General features: G+C 41.5%; 1 protein-coding gene across 2 annotated transcripts in view; it reads right to left on the reverse strand.

The window, feature by feature from the left end:
* NEDD9 (neural precursor cell expressed, developmentally down-regulated 9) overlaps nucleotides 1–12,585 on the reverse strand; it is a 165,349-nt gene that overhangs the window by 46,562 nt on the left and 106,202 nt on the right. Inside the window, exon 1 of one of the 2 annotated variants that reach the window (XM_082259723.1) lies at nucleotides 11,885–12,034. The exons of the other annotated variant lie outside the window; for it this stretch is intronic. Within the exon in view, the coding sequence (XP_082115849.1) occupies nucleotides 11,885–11,896 (12 nt within the window). The 5' untranslated portion in view covers nucleotides 11,897–12,034. Of the gene's footprint in view, nucleotides 1–11,884; nucleotides 12,035–12,585 lie in introns of those variants that run through there. 2 annotated transcript variants of the gene reach the window in all.

Raw genomic sequence — 12,585 nt, forward strand, 5'->3', positions numbered from 1 at the left:
TGTTAGGGGCAATGGGAGTTGTTTGCATCTTCCATCTCCCAAAACAGTATTCTAGTAGGTAAATATCAGACAGAAATGGTTATGCTACTTTTTGGCAGGGCTTAAAAAATAAGCTTCTTTATAGATAATCTACATTTGTATAGGTACTTCAAGTAGTATTAAACCCTGAAACTAAAACTGTGTGGGCGGCACATGAACAGTACTTTGCTTAAATTCATCTGTGGGTGTGCCAGTTTGGCACAGCACCAGATTTCAAAAAGACATAAACCACCACTGTACATGTAGAAAAAAGAATGGTCCCGAATGCTGCACATCTCACAAAACCCTGGGTGAATGGTGAGAGCAGCCTTGGCCCAGACCCCACCCCCTGAACGGGTTTCGTCCTGCTCATGGGGCTTGGTCAGGTTGGTCGATAGTTTAGCACAGCACCAGATCTCAAAAAGACAAACCACCACTGTACTGTGTGTCAGCCAAACAGTGCCAGCAGCCCCTAATGCACTGGCATTGACATAGTACTAGAGCATTAAAAGGCAGAGACCCCTACTGCGCAAGGCATAGGATGGCAGAACTGCACAGGTTGTGATGTCACCAGGAAGACACTGGAGACACCCTTTAGGGATAAACGCAACAGAGGAAACTTCCATGAGCTAGTAATGCTGTAAAGGTTGCTGAAAACTGAAAACAGGAAGCAATGGTGAAATAAGGTACACAGCTACATTTATTCATTTATTATTTCTAGGAGAGTTTAATATCAATTTAAGGAAGAAAAGCAAAGCAGTAAAGACTCCTTGCCACCAGGATTAATTTATATTCCTCCTTTACAAACACTAGTATTAGCCAAAACCTAAAAAACTGTGTCTGAACACAAGGTTTTCAGCACCCAGAAATCCAAACCTGCTGATTCAATGAACCAAGACAGGACTAATTGCCACACCAATGTATATGTGTATTATATTTCCATACACGTATTGGCAAGAGCACAAATAGTGATTAAAACCTGAAAATAACTTGATGACAGATTTGATTTTGAAAAAAAAAAAAAAAAACAGGAGATTAGGTTAGCCTTAAGGAGATTTTTTAAAACCATGCATTATATAAACAAAATAGAATGCCTCTTATTTTACCTACTGTCATGGAATCTAGCCATTGTCAGTAATCTTCTTAGAAGAGAATGAAATTGTTTGCTTAAAATGTTCCACCCAACATCGGATCCTTCAAGCACACACATTAAATGGGTTTAGTAGCAGCTATGCTAGAGGGTGAAGGCTACGTAATCATTTTCATTTTGGAACTTAGTTTGCCCAAAGTATTTTCTTTAAGTACTATCTACCAATTTACCAGACATTTAATAACCATAGGAATCAGGAATGTGAGGCATAAGCATATCCAAGTCTACAAAGCACACACTGTTATTTCCCCCCCCCTCTGTACAAAGTAAAATACACTCTGTCTTGTGTTGCCTGGGTAATCAGCGTCCATCTATTGGTATTCTTGTGAATCTTTCCAACAATAGTTCCCATGTTCTTACTGGCACGGGAGCTCGGAATAGGGTCCTGTATGTTATAGCTGTTAAAACTTCAAAATACTCTTTAAGGTATTTGTCTTAACATTTAAAAGTGGTAAGGTTAATGGCAAGTATCTAGCAACAAAAAGCAACATACTGTATTACTAATTGGGCAGGGGAAACTCCGGCATTTAGAGGGAAACCCCAGACTATAAGTGAAACCAATGAGAGCGTTTCTAGTGCACTTCACTCATTCTGGAAATCCACAAGCCCAAATCCAGAGAGCACCTTAAAGTGGTAGTAAAGCCTGCTTTGTGATTTTTATTTACAGGTAAGCCTATAAGAAGGTAGGTAATATGAATATCTCCTAAACACGCACCTTTTAGGAGATATTCATCCTGGATGCAGCTGGTGACGTCACCTCCGCATGTGCTCTGAAGGTCCGGCATACCATGCACCGTTTTAGAAGATATTTATCCTGGATGCAGTTGGTGATTTCAGAGGCACATGCGCTCTGAAGGTCCAGCATGCCATGCCAGGCCTTCAAAGCTTCGTACCAAAAACAGAGGGCTCCTGCAGGAGTGATGTCATCACAGCTCCGTCCAATCACATAGCCCAAGTACGTAAACACAGAAGAAAGACCAGGCCAGGTCTGAAGGTCAGCCCACTCAGTGGGGACAGCGCACCGCTGAAAGGCTTAGTTCCATGGTAAGTATTTTATAATGTGCTAGTATTTATTTTTTTTCTAACCAGCCGCAGTTTACTACTGCTTTTAAGGATTACAATGAACTTCCTAAGCCTTCAGCAGTGTAACTTTATGTCTGCAACCTGTAGCACAAGCCACATTTAAACTTCCAATTCCGGTGATTAATGGGCGTGAAAAAAACTTATTTTGGTATAAATACATTTTTTACATCAGTCTTCCTATATGTCTTGTCATATGCAGCCTGTAGTGGGTGTGTTTGGGAATTCCTTTCCTGCATAATAAACTGGGGTTCTCAGAATACCAGATAACTCACAAAAAGGAATGAGTTCAACTGGTGAACTACAACAGTGTTTCTCAACATTTTTTCGGTTAATGCAACCTTTAAAATTATGCACAATCTGGAGGCCCCCCCCCATTCTCAAATGTAAAAAAAGGAAACTAAAAATATAATGCAGTGGCATGAACACACATAGGACAGCCAACATCAGAGGGGATTTATTCTTACAATGCAAATACACCTTTGCACACTGGTCCTGACTAGTATTCCAGCATTTCTCTTCTACCTCAATTTTTCTCCATCATTCAGCTAATGTGACCCCAGTGCTTAAACAAAAATGTCCTCGGGCACCTGATGTCCTCCTTTTAAACCTGACATCACTGGTTGTCAGAATGCCAGCAGCTGGCCCACATGGTGACCAAGGCTGTAATGCTGCACAATGAAAACATGTGGCTTTGTGTAATAAAATAGGCAGGCTTGATCCTTCTGCCAGTTTGTTGACAATTTTTGGGAAATTTGAACAAAATTTTAGTCATTCAGCCAAGGCACCCCTAACAGATCTTAAAGGCACCCTGGTTGAAACAAACTGCACTACAGAACATTTTTCAGATTTTTTTCAATCTTGAGGCTTATTTATCAATAATGTTTACCTTTATAATGATGTCCATTCTGTAGAAGCCTTCTTAACTATTCCAGTAAGTCATGTCAAATCATGTATTCACTTTTGCAATCAGCATTAGTGACATTCTAAAAGAGCAGGTCAACCTTTGCCTCTTTAGTGACTGCAAGAATTTGTAATTTACATACCATTTCAAGCTGCTGCTTTTAGGCTACCCCCAGACTTGAGATGATCATTGCTCAATATAGCTGATAACAACTGAATTGGGGTATGATAGTATGTCTATGGACACCTTATAAGCATTGCAGACACCCTGTGGCTAAAATAAACAATGATTGTATTTTTATAGATACATTAGAGGAATTTTAGAATGACAACAGGAGGAGATAATGATGGCACCAGGAGTGCCTCCACAGTGTCTAAATGGAAGTCCTAATATCTGACTACTATGTACTATGTTTATAGTCCTAGGAATCAAGATTACTGTATCTCTTTAAAAGACCAATAAACGTAAAACTGAACTGGCAAAACCTAAATACAATCAATGATAAAATGTTAACACTGTAAAGACACAAAATGTATTTACTTAATGGCCTAATAAACTTTTTTTTAAATTGTTTCAAAAATAAACTTTTGATAGGACATTTACATTTCACATTCTTGCTCTTCCATATTTGTGTTGTTGTATTAAATTTACAGATTTAAAAATTGGCCACTAGAGGCACTGTATATTAGCTACTGCAATGATTAAATAAGTTATCAGCCACCAAGAAAGGGAGTGCATTTTTTCAGTCAGGTGCTCAACTTATAGACTTGTGAGAGGGTGCCGTAAGGCACAGTCATTGTGTAGGTTTGCAAAGGAAGAAGCAAAGTATGCAATGAGCAAATATAGTGTATTACAGAATGATGTAGGCCCCTTTCATGCAGCTATTTTCTTCAGGTAGATCTGAATGGAAGCTCAATGTTAGTCTAAGGGCAGGCAGATACAAACAGATATGCATGTTTACACCTGATAAACTCCGATTTATGTCCATTCACATCAGCCTCTTCATAGACCCAACATGGGTCCATTAAACGCCAGTTTTTACTCCTTCACAAGATGATGGAAGAAACTGAACGTATAAAAGTGACATCCATTCCATTTTGCTCTGACTCCGTGAACAGATCCCCTACTGATCAGACGCCACCCCTGTGAAAGAAGCCTTATACTAAAATGTAGGAACAAATGTGACAATTTATTTTTATATAGTGATGGCTTCTGTTGGAGATATTGTAGTTTTCCAGACACCAGGTCATATTAGCTAAGACAGAAGAAGGGAAGGAACAAGAGGCGCCAGGTTAGCACTGGTGTAGCACAATTTATTAAAAAAATATATACAGAAGCAACTGTATGAACTCACAATGGGTACTAATTGACTCCCCCTCTGCATATCTGTCTAACATCAATATAGGGCTTAATAATTTGGCCATTGATCTACTTATACTTATCACCATCTAGAGACACGTTTCTGGGGTGCAATAAATCGATGTACAATAACCATGGTATAAAAAGTTACTGGCTAACACACTGGACTCATGGGAGGCTACCTTCTCGGATGGGACTGGTAATCTAATAGCTGAAACAGAAGATGGGAAGGAACGAGAGGAGCCAGGCAGGCATTGGTGTGGCACAATTTATTAAGAAATATATAAAGAAACAACTGTATGAACTCACAGTGGGTACTCGGGTGACAGGTGATGGGGTGTGAGGAGCGTGCTCTCAAGGATAGTCCAAAGGAAGCTGTTGCCAACACTCCAGGAAAAAGTCAGACAGTCCAGGGAGAGCTGATGCCGCAAGGGGACCGCTAGAACAGTGGGACCGGAGCTCTGACGGATGCCACGGGGAAAGAGCCGTCAACCTCTGGGAATGACTGGAGTGTTGGCAACAGCTTTCCTTGGACTATCCCCGAGAGCATACTTCTCACATCCCATCACCTGTCACCTGAGTACCCATTGTGAGTTCATACAGTTGTTTCTTTATATATTTCTTAATAAATTGTGCCACACCAATGCCTGCCTGGCTCCTCTCGTTCCTTCCCATCTTCTGTTTCAGCTATTAGATTCCCAGTCCTATCCGAGAAGGTAGCCTCGCATGAGCCCAGTGTGTTAGCCAGTAACTTATTATACCACGGAATATGTTGGGAATAGATCCCCTGTTTTATCGGTGTTAAAACAAGGTAGCTTTGACAAGGGTATCGCTGAGTAAGCGTTTTCCTTTCATATTAGCTAAGAGTAAATGAGAATGTATAAAGACCAGCAACAAGTCGAAGGCATACAACAATCACATTGTACATCGATTTATTGCACCCCAGAAACATGGTGATAAGTAGTTTCTATAAGTAGATGAATGGCCATCCCACCAAATTATTAAGTCCTATATTGATCTTAAACAGATATACAGAGGTGGAGTCTATTAGTCTAGCCATATGTGTTTAACCTAGTCAAAACCATTATCTGTCCAAGACAATCTGGTCTGATTTTAAGCAGTGTTACGTAACAATTCCCACGCACTAGTGGTACTCTCAGTAAGAAAGGCGATGGCATTCCAGAACTGACATATGCTCATAACAAGGGTGACTGAAATTACAAGCTACTATTTTTACTTAAATTACACCCTTTAGTATATCAATGCAAAATGACAGACTCACACAATGAGATTTAGGTGTGTTCACCAATGTACAAAACTATATCTTTCTGTTAATATACAGCTGTCATTTCAAGGTATACTGGTCCAAATATGAATCTATTGCAAATGTCCTCCTCTTACCAGAACAGTATATGACAATAATGAAGAAGAAAACGCTTTTCCAACATATTATTGGAATACAATTTGCAGTCACATAATGAGCTGAGGGATTTTGTGGGAAAGTGCCAGCTTGAATCCGCTTGTTATTGTGTTTATGAAGGATTTTCATCTCTTGGTAGCCTTTCTACAAAATACATGCAATGGGTAGGATTACAATGGAAGAATCAGCCTGATCACGACTGCCTTCAGGCCTTGTGAATAAACCCTCAAGAAAGTAGCACATTGTTGTGCTCAATCTTGTTCAAACTCCCTTTTCTTCCAGCAGAGATAACAGGAGTGGAGCCAAGGACAAAGAGCCTCTTCTGAGCCTTACAGTAGAAGCAGTGTCATGTAGATGAGACTGGAGGATGCATACAGGCTGGAACAAGAACTCCGCACCTCTTCAGCTTGCTGCTACTTGTCAATGCTGACCTTTCACAGTTCCGAGGTCTGTATTTCCAATGGCAATTCACATACATATAGCATACTCTCCTTGTATAGCCCAAATAGCACAGAGGGCAGTGGAATCCCGAATTATATGGGATTTATATAGCGTCAACAGTTTGCACAGCGGTGGTGCTTTACATTAAAAGGTTGGTTTATCCTTATAATAAACTTTGCAAAGCAGTCAAGGCACCTTGGTGGTTTACAAGTCATGGTGCAGTGTAAGGTAATTAAACATTTTTTAAATCACATATCTTTAGTCCAAATACGGCTTCCATAACTTCTGGCCTATAAAAGTAGCATTTTAATGCAAATAAGTCAGTATTGATGGTACATTGATTACTCCCCCCATCATCACAGGAACAAGCGTGGAGCTGCTGGGTTGCTTGTCCACAGATCCACACTGGCACAGTGAGCTCTCCCTTTTCCTCAAATCTGTACCTTTAAAGTGCACTCTCCTTTGTCCGCAAATGCACACATGCTAATATGTTTTTCCCTCATTCACAAATTCACACAAGCTCACTGTGTTCTCCCTTATCCACAAATCTATACATGAACAGTATGCTCTATTTCATCCACAAATCTACGCATACTCATGCGCTCTTCCTTGTCCACAAATTTACACATGCTCAGTGCGCTCTTCCATGCCTGAAATTGTGTACATGCTCAGTGTGCTCTTCCTTGTCCTCAAGTCTACACATGCTAATTGCGCTCTTCCTTGTCCACAAATCTACACTTGCTCAGTGCGCTCTTCATTGTCCACAAATTTACACATGCTCAGTGTGCTCTTCCTTGTCCACAAATCTACACTTGTTCAGTGCGCTCTTCCTTGTCCACAAATCTACACATGCTAAGTGCGCTCTTCCTTGTCCACAAATCTACACATGCTAAGTGCGCTCTTCCTTGTCCACAAGTCTATACATGCTCAGTGCGCTCTTCCTTGTCCACAAATCTACACATGCTAAGTAAGTGCATTCTCCCTTGTCCACAAATCTACACATGCTCAGTGCGCTCTTCCTTGTCCACAAATCTACACATGCTCAGTGCGCTCTTCCTTGTCCACAAATCTACACATGCTCAGTGCGCTCTTCCTTGTCCACAAATCTACACATGCTAAGTGCATTCTTCCTTGTCCACAAATCCACACTTGCTCAGTGCGCTTTTTCTTGTCCAGAAATCTAAACATGCTAAATGCGCTCTTCCTTGTCCACAAGTCTATACATGCTCAGTGCTCTCTTCCTTGTCCACAAGTCTATACATGCTCAGTGCTCTCTTCCTTGTCCACAAATCTACACATGCTCAGTGCGCTCTTTGTTGTCCACAAATCTACACATGCTCAGTGCGCTCTTCCTTGTTCACAAGTTTACACATGCTCAGTGCACTCTTCCTTGTTCACAAGTCTATACATGCTCAGTGCGCTCTTCCTTGTTCACAAGTCTATACATGCTCAGTGCGCTCTTCCTTGTCCACAAATCTACACATGCTCAGTGTGCTCTTCTTTGTCCACAAGTCTACACATGCTAAGTGCATTCTCCCTTGTCCACAAATCTACACATGCTCAGTGCGCTCTTCCTTGTTCACAAGTCTATACATGCTCAGTGCGCTCTTCCTTGTCCACAAATCTACACATGCTCAGTGCGCTCTTCCTTGTTCACAAGTCTATACATGCTAAGTGCGCTCTTCCTTGTCCACAAATCTGCACATGCTCAGTGCGTTCTCCCTTGCCCACAAATCTACACATGCTCAGTGCACTTTTCCTTGCCCACAAATCTATACATGCTCAGTGTACTTTTCCTTGCCCACAAATCTATACATGCTCAGTGCACTTTTCCTTGCCCACAAACCTATACATGCTCAGTGCGTTCTCCCTTGCCCACAAATTCACACATGCACAGTGCATTCTCACTCGTCGACAAATCTGTACAAACACAGTGTGCTCTCTGTTCTCCACAAATCCGCAAATATTCAGTGCGCTCTCCCACATCCATAAATCTGCACATGCTTTTCGCACTCTCCCTATTCCTACTATCTGCAAATGTGCAGTACGCTCTCCCTCAACAACCAATCCATTCCTGCGCTGTGCTCTCTCCCTCATCAACAAATCTGCACATGTACAGTGCGCTCTCCCTTGTCCACAAATTCATACGTGTGCTTGTTACAGCAGCATTGAGCTCAGCACTGCTGTGCCAGGGGTTGGGAGAGAGCACCGCGCATGTGTGGATTTGTGGACGAGCAATACAGCAGCTTCATGCTTGTTCCTGTGATGATGGGAGCGTGCTTAACATACCATTCATACTAGCTTATATGCAAGATGGAGATGACCACTCAGAAAGCTACTTTTTCGGCCAGGGTTTGCAGAAACCACGGTTGGCCTACAGATATGTCACTTATCTATGCTCACTACATGTACCCAATCAGGTTCAGAAGAATTTAAAAAGATAAATTACAATAATGACAGAGAAGGATGATCATTAAGCCAAATATTCTACCATTTACAGTATACAATGCAGAATCATCATACACATAGTATCCTGAGCACTCAGTCATTATGGGCTTGTTTCATATTGTAGTGCAAAGAGCAACAAGAATGTACAGCGTGCAGCAGTTTGTAGTAGCCATCAAAGTTCTCTATGCTGGAGTAATTTGTCATTTGTTTTTTGTTTTTTGTATCAATTATTCTTTATAGGTAGTGTTTTAGAAGTTTTTGTTTTAAAGCATTTGTTACCCCAACATTTTATTTTCCTGATATGTGCCTGATGAACTATGTACAGGTTTGAGAAAGTATCCTGTTTTCTTTGTATTGGTTACTTTGTGTGAAATCCCTGGCGTTCCTGCCAGTCCCTCTGGTTTCCACACTAAGCAGGAGAGTTTAGCTTGGTCAGTTCTATAGCCGTGCTGGAAACTCAGCCTGCTCTCCTCTAATGATCAGACTTGTCCTAACCCCCCCCGCACACACACACACACACAGCCTGTCACTGGGAAGCTCAGTGTGCTGCTGCTCCCCCCCAGCTCTAATGCAGCTGAGAATATAGGGGATGTGATCACTTATAAAAAAGGGAAAAAAGGTATTTATAATGTTTTTTTTTTATATCTATACAAAAATGTTTTGTCTTTTATTTCTATTTTATAATTAATGGGTTGTTTTTAAAAGGTGATCATTTACAATCACTTTAAGGAACAATATAAAAAGAACAAACACAACCCAATGGTAAGCCCACTGCCCCCCATTCATACAAAGCTGAATCACATTGACTGCTGACATCCAAAGATAGGGATCCAGGAATAAAGACAATGTAATATTTATAAACAATGTGCCATATACTAGACATTGCAAGATCTGGAAAATTGCACCAGGATTGCCATAAAGTCATTTCTTCTTTACCTTTTTGAACAAACCTGGTAAAATTTCAAAAGCATCAGCCAACCTAAACTTTTTCATTACTAACGGACATATCGCTATGACAGAGGATCTTCAGGCTGTAGGAAACAAATTAAAGTCAGCAGTTACAAATTCTGTAGCTGCTGACTTTTAATAAATGGACACTTACCTGTCCAAGGATCCAGCCATCCTTACCCAGGCTGGTTCTTCACCAGTCTTCGGATCCCCAGTATATTGACTAAGGGAAATCAGCTGTAACTTTCTTGTGGCCTCACAGTCGGCTTCCCACTGCGCATGCGTGAGCCACGCTTTGTGAAAGGTCCTGCAGCCTTCTGGGACCAGTGACGTGTCCCAGAAGGCTGTGGGCAAAGGGGGAGGGGCAAAGGGGAGAATTTCTGGTTGAATCGCCTACGTGACCCAAGCGGAAGTAGGAGTAGGTACCTGTCAAAATCAGGTACCCGCTCCCCTCAAAAAAATAATTGTAGCCAATAGTAATAGAGAAGGGGGGAGAGGAGGCGGAAAACCGGAACTTGCCATTTTGGGTGAAGTGCCACTTTATGCTTGCCATATATGTTAAGCCCCGGTTCACACTGCTTGAGACTTGAGAGTTCGCACCTTATTAACCGCAATGGAACCCTTCTAATTGGTGACTCAAGTTGCTCCGACTTAGAAAAAGGTTCCTGTACTACTTCTGGTGTGACTTTAATAAGACTAATAATAATAATAGGACCTCTGTTAAAGTCGTGAACGTGTGAACCCAGGCTTAGACTTTTCTTCAAACTTTCGTACAAAAATCATTCATCGGAACATTCTTTCTTGCCATCACTGAGCCAACTAATTTTGCTTAAACCCCCTAAAATTTCATCCAGACCTGCTATTTGAATGCCATCCCAGACGTATTAAACAGGTTTCATGACAATATGTACAATTTTTCCAAACGAAACCACATTCAGAGGAAGAAAAAAAAAATTCCATTCTGCTCCTTGGACTTTTTCTGTCACTGCGTTCCAAAGCGAACATCAATTTGACCCTAATCAATAGGAACTTAAACAAACGTCCTAAAAACGAAAACATTTTCAACAAAATTCTACTGGTGTATGGCCAGCTTCCTAGTGGAATCTTCCAATACATACAAGCTTCTGGAAAAGTCAGAGAGAGGTCCTAGAGTGGCCATACATTGTGCGACAAAACTGATGCCTGATTTGACAAAACGATTGAGTTGGATATCAATCAACCAATACAAAAAATAGGCAAGGATGAGCAACGAATGCCGGAAAATGTCAATTCTAATTCCTCCTGTATTGAATTGTATTGTCTTCCCTCATATTGTAAAGCGCTGGGAAAACTGTTAGTGCTATATAAATCCTGTATAATAATAATAATAGTTCTGAATTGGTGGGGAAAAAAAACAAATGTATGGGGTTGATTGATGACTTCTTTTTTTTATGTGAATCCTGTGGTTCACCACTTCCAATTTCTCAGGAACACAACAGCAGACCTAACCTTCCCTCCGATCGTCTTGATATGACCGATGTTGACAGTGAATCACAATTCAGGATACGCATGTCTGAACTTTTGGTGCTGTATAATAATAATAATATGAACCATTGATTGAATGTGTGGCATGCGATCAATTTATGCGGTCCATCGTTTTGGATCGATCGGTTTATAGCACTGTATATGACTACCATTAGGCGTAATGGCTTAATAGAGGAAACCTGCCAGATTCCCCCTCTCCGATCGCTGGGACTTGGATGGGAATGAGTCTCCCACTGAGTGTCAGCAGCCCGCACGCCTTCACACTGAGGGGTTAACCTTTGCCATAGGGCCTCATTACAAAGTCAGACTGCGATCCCACATTGGGAACATTCCAGCCTCCTATTATAAAGAGAAGAAGCATGGAGCCAGACTCCATCAGGAATTACTAGAGGTTCTTTACAACACAATCTATTCCTACCAAGCACTAGAAATCAGCCTGATCCTGGATAGCAAACTTTACAGACACATTTCCTAGTTTATAAATCTGCAGCCTCTGTCATTCAAGATCCAGGCACTGCTGTCACACAGGAGCTCATCCTAACCCTTTAAAAGTGTCAGACAATGGTAGAAGGCAAGGAAAAGTTGCTCTCACCTTGTACTTCATGGTTGCACACTCTCCGATGGTTGCTATTAAGAAGCCTGCATTGGATCGGTGTTCATAGGAAGAAAGCAGAGAAAACACAAGCCACTACTACAAGCTGGCTTGCTAACTGAGAGCTCTGTTTGGGTTGCACCCTGCAGAGTGTGAGTACATTTGCATACTGTCTCCTGATAGGCCGGGAGGGGCAGGGCTTAGTGTCAGGGGGGTGTGGCGTCCCCTCTCTGTGTACACAGTATTTGGAGTTGTGATGAACTCTTGCAGGAATGATCTGATACTTCTATATCGGGGCATAGCTGTATTTAACACAAGGGAAGGCAGCTCACATAGCTATGTACTGACAATTGCTTCCTGGAAGGCTGCACATTCTTTTATATGGCACTTTATTTTATAAGGTATTATTATTATTTCATCATGTGGGTGAGCAGGGGAAGAGTGGGTTGGTTGGAGGAGATCATTTCCCCTCTGGATCAGTATTAATAATATAGGTTGGGTTGGCGGTTGCGATTGGAAATGCTTCCCTATTCAGACCTCAATTAGGGAAGCTGTTATTTAGGTATTCTCTCCTTGTTCACACCTTATGATTACAGCGATTGGCATCAACTTCCTTTGTGGTCATGAGATGTTATGTGATGCCACTTTCACACGGGGCGAAGCAGGCAGAGGATCCACCAGCTCAGCAGGGGATCTATCTA

This window comes from Pelophylax lessonae, assembly GCF_965119305.1.
Source record: "Pelophylax lessonae genome assembly, chromosome: 5".
Taxonomy (NCBI): Eukaryota; Metazoa; Chordata; class Amphibia; order Anura; family Ranidae; genus Pelophylax; species Pelophylax lessonae.